At 46.6% G+C, this 25,102-nt stretch overlaps 1 protein-coding gene across 13 annotated transcripts in view; it reads right to left on the bottom strand.

Annotated features, from left to right (window-relative positions):
• LOC144497128 (roquin-1-like) overlaps positions 1-25,102 on the bottom strand; it is a 180,095-nt gene that overhangs the window by 58,588 nt on the left and 96,405 nt on the right. For all 13 annotated transcript variants that reach the window (XM_078217931.1, XM_078217929.1, XM_078217932.1 and 10 more), the window contains 6 exons: positions 21,858-21,978; positions 13,251-13,490; positions 11,087-11,262; positions 7,424-7,624; positions 5,716-5,848; positions 3,485-3,603 (listed from right to left, as the gene is read on the bottom strand). In XM_078217931.1, the coding sequence (XP_078074057.1) occupies positions 3,485-3,603; positions 5,716-5,848; positions 7,424-7,624; positions 11,087-11,262; positions 13,251-13,490; positions 21,858-21,978 (990 nt within the window). The remainder of the gene's footprint in view (positions 1-3,484; positions 3,604-5,715; positions 5,849-7,423; positions 7,625-11,086; positions 11,263-13,250; positions 13,491-21,857; positions 21,979-25,102) is intronic.

Here is a 25,102-nt window from a genome sequence, read left to right as displayed (position 1 = left end):
ATACATGAGGTCCAGGCAGCTAAAAACAGATGGAGCACTGGAGGAATACAGAGAAAATAGAAAAGAACTCAAACAGGGACTTAGAAGGGCAAAAAGGGGTCACGAAATGTCCTTGGCAGACAGGATTAAGGAGAATCCTAAGGCATTTTATACATACGTTAGGAACAAGAGGGTTGTTAGGGAAAGAATCGGACCTCTCAGGGACAACGGAGGGGAATTATGCTTAGAACCAAAGGAAGTAGGTGAGATCCTAAACGAATACTTTGCATCAGTATTCACAAAAGGAGAGGGACATGTTGACTGGTATTGTCTCAGAGAGATGTGGTGACCCGTTAGAAAAAATCTCAATTACAGTGGGGGGGGGGGGGGGGGGGGGGGAGAGTGTTAGGTTTTTTAGGAAACATTAAGACAGACAAATCCCCAGGGCCGGATGGCATCTATCTTAGACTCCTCAGGGAGGCAAGAGATGCAATTGCTGGGCCTCTAACAGAAATCTTTGTCTCTTCACTGGACACAGGTGAGGTCATGATGTGGAGATGCCGGCGTTGGACTGGGGTAAACACAGTAAACTGACCTGAACCTGACCTGAACTGACCACTTACCTGAAGAAGGGGCTTGGAGCTCCGAAAGCTTGTGTGGCTTTTGCTACCAAATAAACCTGTTGGACTTTAACCTGGTGTTGTTAAACTTCTCACAGGTGAGGTCCCAGAGGATTGGAGGATAGCAAATATGGTCCCGTTATTTAAGAAGGGTAGCAAGGATAACCTGGGTAATTATAGGCCGGTGAGCTTGACGTCTGTGGTGGGGAAGTTGTTGAAGATTCTTAGAGATAGGATATATGCGCATTTGGAACTGAATAATCTCATTCACAATAGACAGCATGGTTTTGTACGAGGGAGGTCAGACCTCACAAATTTGGTTGAGTTTTTTGAGGAGGTGACAAAAACGATTGACGAGAGAAGGGCCGTGGATGTCGTCTGTATGGATCTTAGTAAAGTGTTTGACAAGGTCCCTCACGGCAGGCTGGTGCAAAAGGTTAAATTTCACGGGATAAAAGGTGAGCTAGCTAGATGGGTGGAGAACTGGCTTAGCCATAGAAGACAGAGGGTAGCAGTGGAGGGGTCTTTTTCCAGTTGGAGGTCTGTGACTAGTGGTGTTTCGCAGGGCTCTGTACTGGGACCTCTGCTGTTTGTGATATATATAAATGATTTGGAGGAAGATGTAACTGGTGTGATCAGTAAGTTTGCGGACGACATGAAGATTGCTGGAGTTGCGGATAGTTTCTATGATTTCTATGATAGTGATGAACATTGTCAGAGAATACAGCAGGATACAGATAGGCTGGAACATTGGGCGGAGACATGGCAGATGGAATTTAATCCAGATAAATGCGAAGTGATGCATTTCGGTAGATATAATGTAAGGGGGAGCTATACAATAAATGGCAGAACCATCAGGAGTATAGACACACAGAGGCACCTGGGTGTACAAGTCCACAGATCCTTAAAGGTGGCAGCACAGGTGGAGAGGGTGGTCAAGGCGGCATATGGCATGCTTGCCTTTATTGGACGGGGCATAGAATATAAAAGCTGGAGTCTGATGTTGCAGCTGTATAGAACGATGGTTAGGCCACATTTGGAATACTGCGTCCAGTTCTGGTCGCCACACTACCAGAAGGACGTGGAGGCATTGGAGAGAGTACAGAGGAGGTTTACCAGGATGTTGCCTGGTATGGAGGGTCTTAGCTATGAGGAGAGATTGGGTAAACTGGGGTTGTTCTCCCTGGAAAGACGGAGGATGAGGAGCGACCTAATAGAGGTGTATAAAATTATGAAGGGCATAGATAGAGTGAACAGTGGGAAGCTTTTTCCCAGGTCGGAGGTGACGAACACAAGGGGTCACGAGTTCAAGGTGAGGGGGGCAAGGTTCAACACAGATGCCAGGGGGACGTATTTTACACAGAGGGTGATGGGGGCCTGGAATGCACTGCCAAGCAAGGTGGTTGAGGCGGACACGCTGGGATCGTTTAAGACTTATCTAGATAGCCACATGAACAGACTGGGAATAGAGGGATACAAAAGAATGGTCTAGTGGGCACATGAGCGGCGCAGGCTTGGAGGGCCGAAGGGCCTGTTCCTGTGCTGTATTGTTCTTTGACAGCGCCTATTACACTGCTGTTTGGGGGATCGAACTGTGGTGAATCTGACTGGTGTTTTCCAACATTACATCAGCAACTATTATTCATGAACTGGGTTTGAAGCTCTTTGTAACATCCTGAGGATGTGAAATGAATGAAAAACAATCACTGCACATCTGGATTGGGACAACTATACTGGGCTTTAATGAGGCCACATCTGGAATACTCTGCATATCTAAGGAAGGATATATTTGCCTTGCAGTCTGTACAAAGCTTCACTAGATTGGTTCTTGGGTTGAGGGGGTTTGTCAAAGAGAAGAGGCTGAGTAAATATACTCTAGAGAGTATGAGAGGCAATCTCACTGAAAGGGCTTCACAGCCAAAAACCCAGTAACAGTTTCCCCGGGGAAATCTAGAAGTTGGGCTAACAGCCTCAGGAGAAATTGTTCAGGACTGAGATGAGAAGAAATGCTTTCAATCAAAAGATTGTGAATCTTTCAAATTCCCAAGCCCAGAGGTTGTGGATAATTAAGGCCGAGATGGGCAGAACTTTGGTCTTTCAGAGAGAATCAAAGGATTTAGGGGAGTAGGTGAGAAAGTGGAGTTAAGGCCAATTGCCAGCCATTATCTGAGTGAATGATGGACCAGACCATTTATGATTTACTCCTGCTCCTATTTCTTATGTAGGATTTTCTTTAATTCCGAAATGGTAAGACCAACTTCCTGATGGCATTGTGTAAAAGCAGTGCCTTGCAGAGTTCCATCAGAGAGTAGGGGGCACAGCTTCCACTAGCTCACCTCTGCTGCGTCATTATGAGCAAGGACTAAAGATACAAATGAGGCATGTATAGTACTAGTGACTACTGACAGATTTTATTGCCTGTGATACTGTTGTTGGGAGAGTGTGCAGTTAAGTTTTGATTAACAGCAATGTGATAAAGACTAAATCGGTCTTTTTGGTTTAGGTTGAAGGATAAATATTCTGACTTGGAGGCAACGGCAGTACCAGGGAGTCAGTGAACACAGGTACAGACTGGGGAGATTAATTTCAGTCCAGGAAATAGGATTTTGCAGGGTCTGATAAACAAAAATTGCTGTAAACATTCAGCAGGCCTAACAGAATCTGGGGAAGAGGGAACGAGATTTAACATTTCAGCTCAATAACCTTTCATCAGAACCACCAGCATCTGCAGTATTCGGCTCTTCATTTCTTGTAGGCCTGCTCAATATGCTCAATTATTCTTTGTCAATTAAGCAGCCCACAATATCATTAAGGTATTGCTCAAACAGAAACCAAGAACAAATAAAATCCCTCGCTGCACTCGGTGTTGGTTGCAGCTTCCTCACCTGCTGCTGGTCAGTTCCTTTCTTGCTGTGGTTCTGTATAAAATCCACCAGACCGTGCACTACAGTCTTTACTGCCACCAAGCCACATTCTAGCTGTTCCCAGGTTGGAGGAGGTGCATCTGCAAATAAACATGAAATAGAGCAGTTATACACAGAGAAAACTAGGTACAACAGCACTGCACAGCCCGCAAACTGACCAGGGAATCCTCACACTGACTGGAGACTGAGCTCAGGGGGAATCCTCACACTGACTGGAGACTGAGCTCAGGGCGAATCCTCACACTGACTGGAGACTGAGCTCAGGGCGAATCCTCACAGTGACTGGAGACTGAGCTCAGGGGGAATCCTCACACTGACTGGAGACTGAGCTCAGGGGGAATCCTCACACTGACTGGAGACTGAGCTCAGGGGGAATCCTCACACTGACTGGAGACTGAGCTCAGAGGGAATCCTCACACTGACTGGAGACTGAGCTCAGGGGGAATCCTCACACTGACTGGAGACCGAGCTCAGGGGGAATCCTCACACTGACTGGAGACTGAGCTCAGGGGGAATCCTCACACTGACTGGACAACAATGATAACAACTGGATGTGATCTAGCTCCTTTAAAAATAGTAAAATATCCAAAGGCACTTCACAGGATGGATTGTCAAACACAATTTAGCACATCTTCGGTCATGTGACTAAAGCATTGGTTAAAGAGGTATGTTTGCGTGTGTTTGAAATGAGCTGGGTGGACATAGTCAAGGCATGTTTAAATTTAGATCTTTATGAAAGCAGCCACATACCAGTCGCTATGAGGGAGGTTGTGCAACATCTGTGGTTATTATACCTTGCTCATGGGAATGCAGTTAACAAGGAGGCCTCTGAGTCAGTGAAATGCTTGGTCACTATGTGTGAGCAATCACTTTGTGATTTCCCTGCACAAGAAATTGAGACTTCATTGTAAAATCCTCTCACATATGCAGCTGGTGAGAGTTGTGAAGAGGTCCAATACTGGGTAACTGCCAAAGCTCACATCACCTGTCACAGAATAGCCAAAAACCCTTTGACATCTTCGCTGCCCATATCCTAACTTGACCCAAGTCCTGTTCAGCCATCACTCGTGTGTTCACTGCTCCACAATATCCATTGGAATGGCATGCTTCAGTTTAAAACTTATCATCCTTCAGTTCAAATCCCTCAGTGGACTCAACCCTCCAAGACTTTGTAATCTCGTTCAGCCACTTAATACTTAGATCCCAGTGCTCCTCTAATTCTAGCTTCAGGCATCTCACCACACACACAAACATCTCTCTAGCTGTTTCTTCCTTTAATCCAACCCTTAAAACTCAAACTTGGGTGGAGGTGGAGAAATGGTGGCCTGGTGGTAAAGTCACAGGACCACTAATCCAGAGACTCAGGTTAAATCTCTGGGGACACGGGTTCAAATACCACCCTGACAACTGGTGGAATTTAAATTCAATTGATGAGATCTGAAGTTGAAAGCTTGTAGTGGTGACCACAAAACTACCACCAATTGTTGTAAGGGAAGATTAGGGAAGGAAATCTACCATCCTTACTTGGTCTGGCCTACATGTGATTCCAGTCCCACAGCGATGTGTTTGACTCTTAACTGCCCTCTGAAATGGCCGAGTGAGACACTCAGTTCAAGGGCAATTAAGGAAGGGCAACAAATCCTGACCAACATGCCATGAATGAATAAAGAAAAGATTCCTTAAGATCCTTAGACTGCACTTCCCAAACCCACAACCACTTCCATCTAGAATGACAAAGGCGGCAGATACATGAGAACACCACCACCTCCAAGTTACTCACTGTCCTGACTTGGAAATATATCACTTTCCTTTGCAGTCGATGGGTTAAAATCCTGAATTACCTCCCTAATGGCATTGTGGGTCAAACCACAGCACGTGGAGTGCAGCGATTCAAAAAGGCAATTCACCATCACCTTGTCAAGGGCAACTAGGGATGGGCAATAAATGCTGGCCAACCAGCGATGCCCATGTCCCACGAATGAATTTTTAAAAAAATTGTGATTCCACTTGGCCAAGTAATTTCCTCACGTGATTCAGTGTCAACATTTGTTAATGCTCTTCTGAAGCATCTCGAGGTATTTTATTATGTTAAAGGCCATATCTAAATGCAAGTTGTTGATATTGGGTATGTGTGCTTCTCCAGTGTGTCTGAATCAGAGCTGGGTTTGTGTAGGACACTTTTATTCCAATACCTGGACTGGGGTCAATGTTGGCCAGCAACTCCAGGTGTGGCCGAAGTCGGTTCAGATTGGCAGGGTCTCCGGTTCGTTGCAGGGCAATCGTTAGCTCCTGAACACTTTGTGCAAAGGAGGCCGGTGTCTGCAACTGAGAGGAAACAGCACAGAAGGAAGAATGATTACAACTGACCTTCAGAAACGAGTTTCACATTACTTATCTAACAGCACAAGTGAGAAAAAATTCCAAACAATCCCAGGGAAATCTGGCTCTAACAGTAAGACACAAAGAACATCGATTACAGAAACAGGCAGTTGTCTACTAGCCTCTACCCTTCAAACGAATGTGTCCTGCTCTCCATCATCATGCACTATTTACACAGCAATACAAAGGAAAAAATTAATTTAATGTTAGTGATTGAATCCTGATTTAGTGCCACTGCACATGCATTTCTACGGGCTGAAGTAAATTATACATATATAAAACGAACATAAAAAACAGCTTACCCTGATCACATTCAGTCCTGTTCACACACATTAAATTTGCCAAAACAGTATGAATTGCTGGGACTCCATTCCACAGATCCACAAATGACAAGAAAAGCCCTATAGTCACAGAAAAGGCTCCTCCCACACCCCATGTACACTCTACCCTATGATCGATTCCAACCACCCACTTAATCCCCTTCCACACCTCATTACACTATAGCGGAGTCTCATCAACTCATTTAATCTCTTGACAAAAAAGTAACTTCACCCTGATTCCACAAGGTAAAGCCAAAATATTCAAAGAAATCCTACAGTGCAGAAGGAGGCCATTCGGCCCATCGAGTCTGCACCAACAATCCCACCTAGGCTCTATGCCCGTAACTCCACATATTTACCCCGCTAATCCCTCTAACCTACGCATCCCAGGACACTAAGTGGCAATTTAGCATGGCCAATGCACCTAACCCACACATCTTTGGACTGTGGGAGGAAATTGGAGCACCCAGAGGATACCCACATAAACACGGGGAGAATATGCAAACTTCACACAGATAGCGACCCAAGCCAGGAATCAAACCCAGGTCCCTGGAGCGGTGGGGCAGCAGTGCTAACCACTGTGCTACCGTGCCGCCCGTTATTCTCATATCTGAAAATGCACCATGTAAACCATAGTAGGGAATCTTGATCTTATTAGTTGTTAAACTAATGACTTTAGTATTCCTAAAAAGGAATGCAAAGATGTAACCATGACGTGATTCAGAGTGCATTCTGTTGGTAAGACACAATTAATGGAAGGGCAGTCACTGGTGTAGTGGTATTGTCACTAGACTAGCAATCTAGAGACCCAGGGTGTTGCTTTGGGGACCTGGGTTCAAATCCCACCAATTTAAATTCAATAAAAATCCGAAATTAAAAGTCTAATGATGACCATGAAACCATTGTTAATTGTTGTAAAACCCATCTGGTTCACTCATATCCTTTAGGGAACAAATAAAAAAAATGCAACTAAATCTATTTAATGGATGTTAAAGGTCCCGTGGCAGTGAACTCTCCTAGAGAAGTGATCAACATTTCTTACTCAACCTGAGCCCAACATTTCCTACTCAACCTGGCTGCATGTGGGATGCTCTTTCAGAGATATGGGGCATACATATAAATGGATTTTCCCATTAGTTGGGCAGGACGCCTCAGGAGATTGCCATGCATTTATCTCCATGTCCCTGATAACTTGCCATACCTTGTCAATAATAGATTGCATGTGAGATTTGTGTGACAGGTCTCCATAAAGTAGGGAGGACCACTGGTCGGGAGCAATGCGAAGGCCAGCTTCCATGGCAATCTGCACAATCTGTGAGTCATGTTCCCGTCGTAGTGCTTCATATGTCCGAAACTCTTCCTTTAGCTGCATCAGGGAAGAATCTTCATCTCTCTTTGTGACCTGCATCAGTGAATAACTATTAAACACAGGCTCAGAAACAGAGTAACCATTAAACGCGGGCTCAGAAACAGAGTAACCATTAAACGCAGGCTCAGAAACATAGTAACCATTAAACACAGGCTCAGAAACAGTTAGCATTAAACACAGGCTTAGAAACATAGTAACCATTAAACACAGGCTCAGAAACACTAACTGTTAAACACATGCTCAGAAACACAGTAACCATTAAACACATGCTCAGAAACAGTAACCACTAGATACAGGCTCAGAAATGGTTAGCATTAAACACGGGCTTAGAAACATAGTAATCATTAAGTACGGTGTTTGGAAATTTGGGAAGTTAACGAGGTTAACAGTTGAACTTTAGATGAAAACAAAACAAACAAGCTTGCCTCTAGGGGAATAATGAAATGCAATTTGGCCAGTAACATGATTAGCAGGCGTCTTAAGAAATTGAAGTGTGAATTGCCATATCAGATAAACTGTTTACCAGAGTTCGGCAGATGATCATTTCTAAAGGCAAGGAATTTGAGAGATGCAGACAACCCAATTCACAGGATGGAACATCAAAGAAACTGAACAATATAACTCGAGCACCGTCATTGGGGAAGCAGGATAGTTTCCATCCAATGTTCAGACAGAGGCCTGTTCCATCTAACATTGAGAGCCATGGCAGATTGCAGATATTCTCCTCCAATAGGCACAGTTTGTGCCTTTGTACAAAATGATTTGGTCATCTAAGCTGTGTTGTGTGGTAACGATTAGCTGAATTTGACTGAGATTTATCATGCTGTTTGGGAAAAGGGGTGTCTCAGTGAGTTCAGGGAATGTGAGTATATTTTGGGAACAAGAGGGAATTTCAGATGAAATGGTGTGTTTAGTTATTAATGTACTTAAGTATCATAATGTATATTAATCTTCTGTGCTTTTCTTTTACTTTAATAAATACTCTTTATTAATTGTTTACACAACAACCGGACTGGTTCCTCACTGGATCGTAAATGATTCCTCATGTTATTCCAAACAAATATATACCACTAAGAACCAGTGTTTCAAGTTATCCTTTGGGGTTTTGAGACACTCTTGCAGGTAATATCAGCGGAGTTCTTAACAACGGGCTCAGAAACAGAGTAACCATTAAATACAGGCTCAGAAACAGTGAGGGAATTTGTTCCAGTTCTAACTAAATCTAACAGCGCAGAGGAATCCATTTAGCCCATTGTGCCTGTGGTAGAACTTTCCAATTAATCCTGCTCTTCCACTCTTTGCCAATAGCCCTGTAAAATTTCCTAACCAACTATTCATCCAATTCTCTCTTGAAAGTTCGAATTGAATCAGTTTTCATCGCCTTTTTCAAGCGGTGCTTCCAAATCACAGTTCACTGTGCTGCAAGCTTTTGGGGCGGCACGGTGGCACAGTGGTTAGCACTGCTGCCTCACAGCTCCAGGGCAGCAGGTTCAATTCTGGCCTCGGGTGACTGTGTGGTATTTGCATTTTCGTCCCGTGTCTGTCTGTGTGGGTTTCCTCCCACAGTCCAAAGATGTGCGGATTAGGTTGACTGGCCATGCTAAATTGCCCTTTAATGCCAGGGAAATTAGCTGGGCAAATACGTGGGGTTGCGGGGATAGGGCCTGTGTAGGATTGCTGTCGGTGCAGACTCGATGGATCGAATAGCCTCCCTCTGCACTGTAGGGATTCTATGAAATCTCCAACTATTGTGATTTAAACATTCATCTCAAATGGTCAAGAATTGTAAATTTATAATCTGCCCTGTGAGGGTTTAGCTATAAATATCCAATAATTTCCTTATATATAGAATATATTGATGTTGAAAGTACCCATATATAGAATATATTTATATACATTATATATATTAGTGGGTACTAAGAGATCAATATATAGAATATATTGATCTCTTAGTACTCACCCTCCATTAATTGAAAACATCCATTCACTTTCCACTCAGGTACATTTAGCTATAAACCCAAGTCTGTCAGTGCCATGGGGACACAAGGTGTCATCAGTGCATTATAATCAGAGAAGCTCTCACAGAAAAGGCGGCACTACACAAGCAAACCTTCCAACTAAAACAAAAAAAAAATCAGTAGCAAAATATAGACTCATACTGATGCCAACTTGTAAGCTGTATAGGAAAGTATAGCAGTTTCACAACAATAGCAACTGGGGCAGGCACTGGTAGCAATGAAGCCTATGCGAAAGGCTCAAATTAAAAGCAACCTTATTCATAACTAAGGCTTAAACAGAGACAGAAAGAGAGAAAGACCTACCACGATTGCTCCCAGTCTTGCTGTACCATTTTTAAAGGGCACCCTCACAGAGGAATCCGGCGCTCCCCCCCCCCCCGCTACATCCCTTCCCGTGTCTGCATGTTCCCACCTCAATGGCCTCGCACTCTTCCTGGCAGTGCCAACCTGTCAAGGGGCTGTGCCAGGGCACTGTCCAGACTCCCCTCCCCCCCCCCACCGGCCCGAGGTGATATTTACCTTTGCGCCCCTTGGGCTGGGTGGGAATCTCATTGGAGAGAGTGCAGAGAAGGTTCACCAGGTTGATACCGGAGATGAGGGGTTTGGATTATGAGGAGAGGCTGAGGAGATTGGGTTTGTACTCGTTGGAGTTTAGAAGGATGAGGGGGGATCTTATGGAGACTTATAAGATAATGCGGGGGCTGGATAGGGTGGAGGCGGAGAGATTCTTTCCACTTAGTAAGGAAGTTAAAACTAGAGGACACAGCCTCAAAATAAAGGGGGGTCGGTTTAAGACAGAGTTGAGGAGGAACTTCTTCTCCCAGAGGGTGGTGAATCTCTGGAATTCTCTGCCCACTGAGGTGGTGGAGGCTACCTCGCTGAATATGTTTAAAGCGCGGATGGATGGATTCCTGATCGGTAAGGGAATTAAGGGTTATGGGGATCAGGCGGGTAAGTGGTACTGATCCACGTCAGATCAGCCATGATCTTATTGAATGGCGGGGCAGGCTCGAGGGGCTAGATGGCCTACTCCTGCTCCTATTTCTTATGTTCTTATGTCACTGGTGAGGGGTGGGGAACATCAGGAAATGCGATCTCACCACCAAGGATTGTGTTTCTCGATTCTCTTTGTATTTTCTGCCCACGTCACCGTTCTCTTTGATGATGAACGTGGGTTGAAAATCACCCCCAGTGTTTAGGTGCAGGAAACTTCCGCTCCTCCAAAACTGGATAGCAGACACACAGCATGACAAATCAAAGGCACTGGAGAGGTTGAGAGGGATGCTGGTGAGGTCAGCAGAGATGTGAACTGCAGCATTATTGAGCACTGTGCCATCAGCAAACCTTTGAAATGCTGCCCTTTATGCATGTCAACAATACAGATCACAGATCAGATTAACCATTTGGCATGGCAAATGCCCTTAATTTAAATCAGTGACCTTCAATCTGCGCATTGCAACTGGGGCCAAAGACTTACTTTGAAACAGGACGCTCTGTACAGCAGCTGAACCACATGTCCAATGCTGGTCTTTGAGGCTTGAGGAAATCGAGGTTCCAGTCTCTGGACGACAAACAGTACCAAAACTTTTCTGGAGAGTGCGGAGCCATCTTCCAGTGCAAGTAAGACAAGTTTGAGGGCTTCTTCCTGCATAGCTGGGCATCAAAGAGATTATTAAACCAAGATTGCAAAAATTAATCACACTCGCTGATTACTGACCACTTTGAATTCTGTATTTGGCAAACAGTAGCTGCTCTTCCAATATTACCTCCAATGCCAGCCAAACTCCAGTCTTGCCCCATCCTCCACTCCCTCCGATCCCCTCCCATCCTCCACTCCCTCCGATTCCCCCCCCGGCCTCCACTCCCTCCGATTCCGATTCCCCCCGTTCTCCCCTCCCTCCCCTCCCTCCAATCGCCCCGTCCTCCCCTCCCTCCAATCGCCCCGTCCTCCACTCCCTCCAATCGCCCCGTCCTCCACTCCCTCCAATCGCCCCGTCCTCCACTCCCTCCAATCGCCCCGTCCTCCACTCCCTCCAATCGCCCCGTCCTCCACTCCCTCCAATCGCCCCGTCCTCCACTCCCTCCAATCGCCCCGTCCTCCACTCCCTCCAATCGCCCCGTCCTCCACTCCCTCCAATCGCCCCGTCCTCCACTCCCTCCAATCGCCCCGTCCTCCACTCCCTCCAATCGCCCCGTCCTCCACTCCCTCCAATCGCCCCGTCCTCCACTCCCTCCAATCGCCCCGTCCTCCACTCCCTCCAATCGCCCCGTCCTCCACTCCCTCCAATCGCCCCGTCCTCCACTCCCTCCAATCGCCCCGTCCTCCACTCCCTCCAATCGCCCCGTCCTCCACTCCCTCCAATCGCCCCGTCCTCCACTCCCTCCAATCGCCCCGTCCTCCACTCCCTCCAATCGCCCCGTCCTCCACTCCCTCCAATCGCCCCGTCCTCCACTCCCTCCAATCGCCCCGTCCTCCACTCCCTCCAATCGCCCCGTCCTCCACTCCCTCCAATCGCCCCGTCCTCCACTCCCTCCAATCGCCCCGTCCTCCACTCCCTCCAATCGCCCCGTCCTCCACTCCCTCCAATCGCCCCGTCCTCCACTCCCTCCAATCGCCCCGTCCTCCACTCCCTCCAATCGCCCCGTCCTCCACTCCCTCCCAATCGCCCCGTCCTCCACTCCCTCCAATCGCCCCGTCCTCCACTCCCTCCAATCGCCCCGTCCTCCACTCCCTCCAATCGCCCCGTCCTCCACTCCCTCCAATCGCCCCGTCCTCCACTCCCTCCAATCGCCCCGTCCTCCACTCCCTCCAATCGCCCCGTCCTCCACTCCCTCCAATCGCCCCGTCCTCCACTCCCTCCAATCGCCCCGTCCTCCACTCCCTCCAATCGCCCCGTCCTCCACTCCCTCCAATCGCCCCGTCCTCCACTCCCTCCAATCGCCCCGTCCTCCACTCCCTCCAATCGCCCCGTCCTCCACTCCCTCCAATCGCCCCGTCCTCCACTCCCTCCAATCGCCCCGTCCTCCACTCCCTCCAATCGCCCCGTCCTCCACTCCCTCCAATCGCCCCGTCCTCCACTCCCTCCAATCGCCCCGTCCTCCACTCCCTCCAATCGCCCCGTCCTCCACTCCCTCCAATCGCCCCGTCCTCCACTCCCTCCAATCGCCCCGTCCTCCACTCCCTCCAACTCCGCCCCGCCCTCCACTCCCTCCGTGTCCTCCAGTCCCTCCGATCCCCCCCCTCGTTTTGATTCCACCCCATCCTCCACTCCCTCTGAGTCCCCCATCCCCAGTCCTCTGATCCCCTCAGCCTTCATTCCCTTCAAATATCGCTTCATCCACCAATTCTTCCAATCCTGCTCAATCCTCCAGTTCCTCTAATCACGACTGAATTATCAAATTTATATTTACATACCCTCAATATTACAGTTTATTTGATTCTGCCAAATTCCCAGTTCACCTATGTGCGAATTCTAAAATTATAGGACATGATTTTAAAACAAATGAAACAAGAGGAGATTGGTCCTATCAAATATTGCTTCTAACTCTGAAGTTCGTTGGATCTTCAGTGCAGTGTCTAATATCCTGAAGTGGGAGTATATACAGGGAGCCTTAGAGCCAACAGCCATTCAGTACTGTACCTGGTCCAAGAAATTGGCAGCCTCTGGCTCTGACAGCTGCCCAGAGATTGGATGACAGTTGCTGTGGGTTTTGATGTTGAAGGATGAGCTCAGTGACAGTGCGCTCCCCCAGCGAGCGGGCAGCTCTCATTGCCCGGATTCGGCCTTCTTCTTCCACCAGCTGACAGTGAACCAGTGTAACCAGCTTCCTCTGCATGGGCCTGCTTAGCACGCTCTGTGCAGCACTGCTGAGCACCACACCTGCAATAGAACACAACACAGCTCAACAGGCGAGGGCAACAAACAACGCACAGGGACAGTATTTGGGAAGCTCTCCAACTGGAGCAAGCTGGGCCTGGCCTGCCTCTACTGCAACAACATAATCACTTACTGTCGGGGATACCGACATCAAACCTTTTGCTTTTTTTAAAAATGTGATTTATTATTGTCACATGTATTAGTATACAATGAAAAGCATTGTTTCATATGCTATACAGACAAAGCATACCGTACATAGAGAAGGAAAGGACAGACCGCAGGAGGTAGTGTTACAGTCATAGTTAGGGTGTAGTGAAAGATCAACTTAATGTGAGGTAGGTCCATTCAAAAGCAGAGAAGTAGTCGATTTTTGAGTCAGTTGGTAAGTGACCTCAGACTTTTGTATCTTTTTCCCGATGGAAGAAGGTGGAACAGAGAATGTCAGGGGTGCGTGAGGTCCATGATTATGCTGCTGCTTTTCCGAGACAGAGGGAAGTGCAGTTAAAGTCAATGGGTGGGAGGCTGGTTTGAGTGATGGATTGGGCTTCATTCATGACCCTTTGTAGTTTCTTGTGGACTTGGACAGAGCAGGTGCCATACCAAGCTGTGATACAACCAGAAGGAATGCTTTCTATGGTGCATCTGTAGAATTTGATAAGAGTTGTAGTGGACATGCCAAATTTCCTTAGTCTCCTGAGAAAGCAGAGGCTTTTGTGGGGTTTCTTAACAATTGCATCAGCATGGAGGGACCAGGACAGATTGTTGGTGATCTGGACATCTAAAAACTTGAAGCTGTCGCCCATTTCTACTTTGTCCCCATTGATATAGATCGGGGCATGCCCTCCACTATGCTTCCTGAAGTCGATGACTATCTCCTTCGCTTTGACATTGAGGGAGAGATTATTGTTGTCGCACCAGTTCACCAGATTTTCTATCTCTTTCCTGCACTGCATGTCGTCATTGTTTGAGATTCAACCCACAATGGTGGTGTCAACTTGAAAATCGAGTTGCAACTCAAGCTGGCAAAGGGAGTCAACCATCGGCAAAGGGGTAAAGTCTGGCAGCCTGCAATTCTTGCACCGTCCAAGAACTCAGATTTCCACATTGCATTACAACCTCACCTGAGACACTTGAGAAAAAGGAATCATACATCCCATAGTAAGGTCCCACGGAGAGCGAGAGAGACCCCACAGCCAGTCACTTTACAAAGAATATCATGGCAGAGATAGAAATTTCTGTCCTCCGTGACCTGATTTTATTGGGTCAAGTCAAAATTAAAAATGCCACCAGCCTTCTGCGTTATTGTGAGATTTCCCTCTTCACTTTTGCTGCACGTTCATCAACTTGAGTGCTGGATTTCTGCTCTGAATTGTCCTTCTTCATTGGTTCAGGCTGTGACTTGTCTTATCCACACTGTTCCCTTTGTTAGTTCACCTCAGTAACAGCCTCCGTCATTCCCTGAGCCACGGGATGTTAAGAATCAGTAAGAAGTCTCACAACACCAGATTAAAGTCCAACAAGTTTATTTGGTAGCACAAGCTTTCGGAACACTGCCCCTTCATCAGGTGAGTGGGAGTTGTGTTCACAAACAGGGCATATAAAGACACAAACTCAATTTACAAGATAATGGTTGGAATGCGACTCTTTACAGGTAATCAAGTCTTAAAGGCACAGACAATGTGAGTGGAGAGAGGGTTAAGCACAGGTTAAAGAGATGTGTATTGTCTCCAGCCAGGACAATCAGTGAGATTTTGCAAGCCCAGGCAAGTCTTGGGGGTCACAGATAGTGTGACATGAACACAAGTTCAGCAGTCACGGGCATTCAGCCTCTGATCTTCAGGTAAGTGTTCTCCAAGGCGGCCTTCAGAACACACGACAACGCAGAATTGCTGAGCAGAGACTGATAGCCAAATTCCGCACACGAGGACAGCCTCAACCGGGATCTTGAACATAGAACATAGAACAGTACAGCACAGAACAGGCCCTTCGGCCCACGATGTTGTGCCGAGCTTTATCTGAAACCAAGATCAAGCTATCCCACTCCCTATCATCCTGGTGTGCTCCATGTGCCTATCCAATAACCGCTTAAATGTTCCTAAAGTGTCCGACTCCACTATCACTGCAGGCAGTCCATTCCACACCCAACCACTCTCTGCGTAAAGAACCTACCTCTGATATCCTTCCTATATCTCCCACCATGAACCCTCTCGTTATGCCCCCTTGTAATAGCTCCATCCACCCGAGGAAATAGTCTTTGAACGTTCACTCTATCTATCCCCTTCATCATTTTATACACCTCTATTAAGTCTCCCCTCAGCCTCCTCCGCTCCAGAGAGAACAGCCCTAGCTCCCTCAACCTTTCCTCATATGACCTACCCTCCAAACCAGGCAGCATCCTGGTAAATCTCCTCTGCACTCTTTCCAGCGCTTCCACATCCTTCTTATCTTGGGTTTATGTCACACTATCTGTAACCCCCACGACTTGCCTGGGCTTGCAAAATCTCACTAACTGTCCTGTCTGGAAACAATACACATCTCTTTAACCTGTGCTTAACCCTCTCTCCACTCACATTGTCTGTACCTTTAAGACTTGATTACCTGTAAAAACTCGCATTCCAACCATTATCTTGTAAATTGAGTTTGTGTCTATATATGCCCTGTTTGTGAACACAACTCCCACCCACCTGATGAAGGGGCAGTGCTCCGAAAGCTTGTGCTACCAAATAAACCTGTTGGACTTTAACCTGGTGTTGAGAGACTACTTACTGTGCTTATCCCAGTCCAACGCCGGCATCTCCACATCATGTTAAGAATCAGATTGCAGGTCTGTCTGAACTTGCACTGTAAAATATGTACTCCCAACACGCAAAGAAAGAGACATTTGGAGCAGTGTCCTGAAGCAAGGCGGAGATGTTAAGGTGCATAGACCAAGGGAGAGCTGAAGGCACGGCCACCAATAGTGGGGTGAAGAAAGCAGCGATAAACAAAAGGTCCGAATTAGAGGGATGCAAGGATCATGAAGGTTAGAGAGAAAGGAAGGGCCTCATTTGTTTTAACCCCAACAGGCCGTTCCAGAATTCATTTATCATATGTGACAGTAGCCTGCTCAAGACACTAGTCAGTAAGACAATCCACAAACAGACAACTGTGAAAACCAGGGGACTTGTGGTTTTTTACGCCTTCTACATATTTTCAGCATATGAATTCAATCCCTCCAAGTAGATTTTCAGGTTTGCCGATGACACCACCATAGTGGGTTGGATCTCAAACAATGATGAGACGGAATACAGGAAAGATATAGAGAATCTGGTGAACCGGTGCGATGATAATAATCTCTCCCTTAATGCCAGTAATACGAAAGAGATAGTCATTGACTTCAGGAAGCACAGTGGAGGACATGCCCCCGTCTACATCAACAGGGGTGAAGTGGAAATGGTCGAGAGCTTCAAGTTTCTAGGTGTCCAGATCACCAACAACCTGGTCCCTCCACGCCAATGCTATAGTTACGACAGCTCACCAACGCTTCTACTTTCTCAGGATGCTAAGGAAATTTGGCCGTCTGCTATGACTTTAGGGGAGGTGATGGCCTAGTGGCATTATTGCTAGATAATTAATCCAGAAACTTAACTAATGTTCTGGGGACCCGGGTTCGGATCCCACCACGGCAGGCGGTGGAATTTGAATTCAATAAAAAAATATCTGGAATTAAGAATCTACTGATGACCACGAAACCATTGTCGAATGTCGGAAAAACCCATCTGGTTCACTAATGTTCTTTAGGGAACGAACAAAAACTGCCGTTCTTACCCGGTCTAGCCTACCTGTGACTCCAGAGCCACAGCAACGTGGTGGACTTGCAACTATCCTTGGGCAACTAGGGGTGGGCAATAAATGCTGGCCAGCCTGCAACACCCATGTCTCACAAATGAATAAAAAAAACTCTCACCAACTTTTACAAATGCAGCATAGAAAGCACTCTTTCTGGTTGTATCACAGCTTGGTATGACACCTGCTCTGTCCAAGACTGCAAGAAACTACAAAGGGTCATGAACAAAGCCCAGACCATCACTCAAAAGAAGCCTCCCATCCATTGACTCTGTTTACACTTCCCGCTGTCTTGGAAAAGCAGCCAGCATGATCAAGGACCCCATGCACCCTGGACATTCTCTCTTCCACCTTTTTCCGTTGGGAAAAAGATACAAAAGTCTGAGGTCACATACCAATCGACTCAAGAACAGCTTCTTTCCTGCTGCCTTCAAACTTCTGAATGAACCTATCTTATAATAAAGTTGATCCTAGCTATGACTGTAATCCTACATTCTGCACCCTCTCCTTTCCTTCTCTATGTACGGTATGCTTTGTCGGTGTAGCGCGCAAGAAGCAATACTTTTCACTGTATGCTAATACATGTGACAATAGTAAATCAAATTCTGCAAGAAATTATCTTGGGGCCACTGCTATGAGGGATGCTGCTGACACTGTTGAGCCACCCACCTACCTGAGCCTCAGAAACCTCCCTTCTGACCAATCTGCTGTATGCAATGTCCTTTTGGGATAGTAAATGGCTTCCTGTGCCACACTGGCAGCATTCTGTGGTGTGGGTTGAAGCAGAGGTGGGAGGCACAGTGGCATCATGATGCCACCACCAGTTGGCATAGGGATTTGTATTTAAAATGGGGCCTGCTCAAAACAGATGACTGGAGTATCTCTCAAGTGTTTCATGGAAACAAGGAAGGGACCCCGGGGCAAGGAGACAGAGGCTGGGTACCTGATGCCATTCACACAACTGGGAACCTCCTATCAGATTACTCGCCCCTGAAAGGGTTACAGTGGCAACGGTCACGAGGACAGCGGGAGAGGAGTGGTCATTCTACATTATGATTTGTGACCCAGATCACTGGGCACTGGTATAAGTTATCGGCTGAGAGTAAAGGGAAGGGAAATGCATTTCTGGCATTTCAGAATGAATACTTCCAGCTGGCCTGGATATCAATTCTTTTCTTCATTGATTATTGTCCCCAATAGGTTTTCCAATTTGAATTTTCTTTCCCAAGACATTGCTTTTATTTTCAAACCCAACTGCCTGCGAATGCAAGCTTGACTGTTGCGTGAATGTGTAAAATGATTTTATCAGCAAATTAGTCTGAAAGAATAGGCTACTCAGTGTGCAAGTGTCCAGCAACATAGAATCTTAAATGCTCTGAAATGGAAAGCGAACAAGGTTGGATAGAAAATAGGAGCAGACGACCATTCGGCCCCTCGAGCCTAGATCAGGACTGAACTTCTACTCAATGGCAGTTTTCTGCACTATCCCCATCCCTTGATGTCTATCTAGACTTTAATGTCTTCCAGTAAGTAATGGAAACTCATACAGAGTTAATTGTTAGATCTTGGTAATGTAACACCTGAAGCAGAGAATGAGGATACTTCTTTTAGTTTGGCCTGCACGAAGAAAACATAATCCAGACAGGACAGATACGAGGGAAAAAGTCCAAACTATACAGGTCATAATTTCCCCACACCCCAGAAGCCTCCATAAAACTGTGACTCTCGCAAGGAATTTCAGATGACAGGATAGGTCATTATTATTTCATTTCGTCAGTCACAAAGTACACTCTCCAGACTCCCCATTACCGCCTGCAGCTGCTTTCCATATAAAGCAGGCAGTCATTTCAGAACAATGCCTGATACAAATATTCTTCTACGAACATCACAGGGCGTGGGACTCCGCCCACCCCATAATTAGATTCCAGTCTGTAACTCACTCCCGGTATCTGTTATTCTATATATAAATCCTTCAAACTCCTCGATTAGATTCCAGTCTGTAACTCACTCCCGGGTATCTGTAATTATATATAAATCACCCCGAATCCCGATTAGATTCCAGTCTGTAACTCACTCCCGGGTATCTGCAATTATATATAAATCACCCCGAATCCCGATTAGATTCCAGTCTGTAACTCGCTCCCGGTAAATCACCCCGAATCCCGATTAGATTCCAGTCTGTAACTCGCTCCCGGTAAATCACCCTGAATCCCGATTAGATTCCAGTCTGTAACTCACTCCCGGTAAATCACCCCGAATCCCGATTAGATTCCAGTCTGTAACTCACTCCCGGTATCTGTTATTCTATATATAAATCCTTCAAACTCCTCGATTAGATTCCAGTCTCCCGGGTATCTGTAATATATATATATATATATCATAGAAATCATAGAAACCCTACAGTGCAGAAGGAGGCCATTCGGCCCATCGAGTCTGCACCGACCACAATCCCACCCAGGCCCTACCCCCACATATTTACCCACTAATCCCACTAACCTACGCATCTCAGGACTCTAAGGGGCAATTTTTAACCTGGCCAATCAACCTAACCCGCACATCTTTTGACTGTGGGAGGAAACCGGAGCACCCGGAGGAAACCCACCCATATATATATATATATATAAATCACCCCGAATCCCGATTAGATTCCAGTCTGTAACTCACTCCCGGGTATCTGTAACTATATACATATATAAATCACCCTGAATCCCGATTAGATTCCAGTCTGTAACTCACTCCCGGGTATCTGTAATTATATATAAATCACCCTGAATCCCGATTAGATTCCAGTCTGTAACTCACTCCCGGGTGTCCAATATTCTATATAAAAACCACCCCGAACCCCTCGATTAGATTCCAATCTGTAACTCACTCTCAGGTATGTTATTCTATATGTAAATCACCCAAACCCCTCAATTATATTCCAGTCCATGGTGTGAGGGGTAACATATTAACATGGACTGAGGATCGGTTAGCTAACAGGAAACAGAGGGTAGGGATAAATGGGTCATTTTTGGATTGTCAAGCTGTAACCAGTGGAGTGCCACAGGGATCATTTCTGGGGCCTCAACTATTTACAATCTATATCAATGACTTGAATGAAGGGACCAAATGTAGGCTGCTAAATTTGCTAATGACACAAAGATAGGGAGGAAAGTAAGCTGTGAAGACAGAATGGATCTGCAATGGGTTATAGATAGTTTAAAGAAATTTGGGAGATGGGGTAATACTGTGAAAAAATGTGAACTTGTCCACTTTAGTAGGAAGAACAAAAAGGCAGCATTTTATTTAAATGAAGAGAGGTACAGAGGGATCTGGGTGTCCTGGTACATGAATCACATTTAGTTAGAATGCAGGTACAGAAAGTGATTAGGGAAACAAATTAATGTTCTCATTTATTACAAAAGGAATGGAATAGAAAAGGATGCTTTGCTACATATTATAATATATACACACACTCTACATATAAACCACCTGAAGCGCTCAATTAGATTCCAGTATGTAGCACATTCCCAAATAGCTGCCAATAAATAAATCCCTCTGAGTAAACCCTGGAAGTGCTGTACTTAGATTTCCAGAAAGCATCTAACAACATGCCACTCAAAGGTTATTGTACAAAATAAGAGCTCTTGGTGAGACCATATCGAGAGTACTGTGTACAGTTTTATAGAATCATAGAATCTACAGTGCAGGAGGCCGCCATTTGGCCCATCGAGCCTGCACCAAAAACAATCCCACCCATATCCCCATATTTACCCTCCTAATCCCCCGAACATTAAGGGGCAATTTACCATGGCCAATCAACCTAACCTGCACATTTTTGGACTGTGGGAGGAAACTGGAGCACCTGGAGGAAACCCACGCAGACACGGGGAGAATGTGCAAACTCCACACAGACAGTCACCCGAGGCCGGAATTGAACCCAGGTCCCTGGAGTTGTGAGGCAGCAGTGCCAACCACTGTGCGAACCGTGCCACCCCAGTTTTGCTCTCATTTTTTAAAAAGGAAATAATTCTATTGGAAGCAGTTCAGAGAAGGCTCCCTCGACCAATTCATAGAATGAGAGGGTTATTCTATGAGGAAGGGCTGGGCCTGTATCCATTGGAGTTTAGAAGAATGAGAGGTGATCTTATTGAAACATGCAAGGTCCTGAGGGCATTGGACTTGGCAGATGCTGAAAGGAGGTTTCCCCTTGTGGGAGAGGCTAGAACTTGGGACACAATTTTTAAAAAAAAGGATATCCCATTTAATTCAGAAGTGAAGATTTTTTTTTCTCTCAGTTAGTCCTTAGTCTGTGGAACTCTTCTTCAGAGAGCATTGGTGGCAAAGTCACTGAATATTTTAAAAGCTGAATTAAATTGGTTCTTCATTGACAAAGTCGCCAAAGGTCATCGGGGCAGGAAGGTACGTGGAGTTGAGGCCACAATCAGGTTAGCAATGATCATACCGAATGGTGGAGCAAGCTCAAGGGGCTGAATGGACCACTATTGCTCCGAATTAGTGTGTTTGTAGACAGTGGGAATGTCCCAAGGGGACTGCATTTACCTCTGGTGCTGCTGAGTGGTTTGAGATACAGGGCAAGTTCCTCCACACATTTCTTTGCCTCCTCGTAGTGTTTGGTATTTTCTGCTCCAGTACACAGGGTGACAGACTGCGGCTCTGGAATCTGCACATAACCAGAGCAAAGAGAAAAGCTGTAAAACTGCATTTAAATAACACTCAAACAATGTACTCTATCCATTGGTGTACTGGGGAATCTCCACATAAGGGTTTACCCGGCAAATGCCCAGAAGTTCGAACTTCCTCTGGACAATTGCGCTGGGCTGGGAACCATCCAACAGATTTACACCATTAACTTCAGATAGTTCTGCCAGTTTTACTCTGAGAGTTACTCTGAAAGAGTTAGAGGGGAAAAAAAATCACTTCCAACTCCAGAGTATGTAAACACCCAGACCCAGCCATGCACGGGAATCCCGTGCACACTAATACTATCCTTAATATGATATTAAAATGAGCTCTGATGAAAGGTCATCCAGACTCAAAACATTAACTCTTCACTCTCCAAAATCTGTCAGATCTCCTGAGATTCTCCAGCATTTCCTGTCTTTGTTTCACTATTCATAAATTTCTAAGTGAGCCAGTTGGTCTGTCCAGCTGAGTTTTTTTTTCAATTAAATGTATTTTTGTTGAAGACTTGGATTTATTTCTTTAAATCTTTCCCACTTGCGACTGTCTCTCCTCCACACCTTTTTGTCTATTTACCCAATTAACCTCAGCCAGTTCTTCCCTAATGTTCACACGCACAAACAAGCACGCCCCCGTCTCACAGTGACACAGGCACTCGCGTCTCTGTCCCTCTCACATTGACACAGGCACTCGCGTCTCTGTCCCTTTCACAGTGACACAGGCACTCGCGTCTCTGTCTCTCTCACAGTGACACAGGCACTCGCGTCTCTGTCCCTCTCACATTGACACAGGCACTCGCGTCTCTGTCTCTCTGTGACACAGGCACTCGCGTCTCTGTCTCTCTCACAGTGACACAGGCACTCGCGTCTCTGCCCCTCTCACAGTGACACAGGCACTCGCGTCTCTGCCCCTCTCACAGTGACACAGGCACTTGCGTCTCTGTCCCTCTCACAGTGACACAGGCACTCACGTCTGTGTCTCTCTCACAGTGACACAGGCACTCGCGTCTCTGTCCCTCTCACATTGACACAGGCACTCGCGTCTCTGTCCCTTTCACATTGACACAGGCACTCGCGTCTCTGTCCCGCTCACAGTGACACAGGCACTCGCGTCGCTCTCTCTCACAGTGACACAGGCACTCGCGTCTCTGTCTCTCTCACATTGACACAGGCACTCGCGTCTCTGTCTCTCTCACAGTGACACAGGCATTCGCGTCTCTGTCTCTCTCACAGTGACACAGGCACTCGCGTCTCTGTCTCTCTCACAGTGACACAGGCACTCGCGTCTCTGTCTCTCTCAGTGACACAGGCACTCGCGTCTCTGTCTCTCTCACAGTGACACAGGCACTCGCGTCTCTGTCTCTCTCACAGTGACACAGGCACTCGCGTCTCTGTCTCTCTCACAGTGACACAGGCACTCGCGTCTCTGTCTCTCTCACAGTGTGTAGATGCCGGCGTTGGACTGGGGTGAACACAGTAAGAAGTCTCACAACACCAGGTTAAAGTCCAACAGGTTTATTTGGTAGCAAATACCATAAGCTTTCGGAGCACTGCTCCTTCGTCAGATGGAGTGGAAATGTGCTCTCAAACAGTGCACAGACACAGAAATCAAGTTACAGAATACTATTTGTAGAAACTTGATGTCTGTGTCGATATGCGCGATCTTCTTGGAGATCCTCGCCACTTGGAGCCGGCAGTTTGCGGTGTCCATAGAACCATAGAAAATTACAGCTCAGAAACAGGCCTTTTGGCCCTTCTTGTCTGTGCCGAACCATTTTATGCCTAGTCCCACTGACCTGCACTTGGACCATATCCCTCCACACCCCTCTCATCCATGAACCCGTCCAAGTTTTTCTTAAATGTTAAAAGTGACCCCGCATTTACCACTTTATCCGGCAGCTCATTCCACACTCCCACCACTCTCTGCGTGAAGAAGCCCCCCCTAATATTCCCTTGAAACTTTTCTCCTTTCACCCTTAACCCATGCCCTCTGGTTTTTTTTCTCCCCCAGCCTCAGCGGAAAAAGCCTGCTTGCATTCACTCTATCTATACCCATCAAAATCTTATACATCTCTATCAAATCTCCCCTCAATCTTCTACGCTCCAGGGAATAAAGTCCCAACCTATTCAATCTCTCTCTGTAACTCAACTTCTCAAGTCCCGGCAACATCCTTGTGAACCTTCTCTGCACTCTTTCAATCTTATTTACATCCTTCCTGTAACTAGGTGACCAAAACTGTACACAATACTCCAAATTCGGCCTCACCAATGCCTTATATAACCTTACCATAACACTCCAACTTTTATACTCGATACTCCGATTTATAAAGGCCAATGTACCAAAGGCACTCTTTACGACCCTATCCACCTGTGACGTCACTTTTAGGGAATTCTGTACCTGTATTCCCAGATCCCTCTGTTCAACTGCACTCTTCAGAGTCCTACCATTTACCCTGTACGTTCTTCTTTGGTTTGTCCTTCCAAAGTGCAATATCTCACACATGTCGATGGTAGTCATGATGTGGAGATGCCGGCGTTGGACTGGGATATTCTGTAACTTGATTTCTGTGTCTGTGCACTGTTTGAGAGCACATTTCCACTCCATCTGACGAAGGAGCAGTGCTCCAAAAGCTTATCGTATTTGCTACCAAATAAACCTGTTGGACTTTAACCTGGTGTTGTGAGACTTCTTACTCTCTCACAGTGACACAGGCACTCGTGTCTCTGTCCCTCTCACATTGACACAGGCACCCGCGTCTCTGTCCCTCTCACATTGACACAGGCACCCGCGTCTCTGTCCCTCTCACAGTGACACAGGCACCCGCGTCTCTGTCCCTCTCACATTGACACAGGCACCCGCGTCTCTGTCCCTCTCACAGTGACACAGGCACTCGCGTCTCTGTCCCTCTCACATTGACACAGGCACCCGCGTCTCTGTCCCTCTCACAGTGACACAGGCACTCGCGTCTCTGTCCCTCTCACAGTGACACAGGCACTCACGTCTCTGTCTCTCTCACAGTGACACAGGCACTCACGTCTCTGTCTCTCCCACATTGACACGGGCACTCGCGTCTCTGTCCCTCTCACATTGACACAGGCACTCGC

This window comes from Mustelus asterias, chromosome 8 (assembly GCF_964213995.1).
Source record: "Mustelus asterias chromosome 8, sMusAst1.hap1.1, whole genome shotgun sequence".
Taxonomy (NCBI): domain Eukaryota; kingdom Metazoa; phylum Chordata; class Chondrichthyes; order Carcharhiniformes; family Triakidae; genus Mustelus; species Mustelus asterias.
The sequence above is the reverse complement of the archived record's forward strand: the minus strand, read 5'-3'. Positions and strand labels throughout refer to the sequence as shown.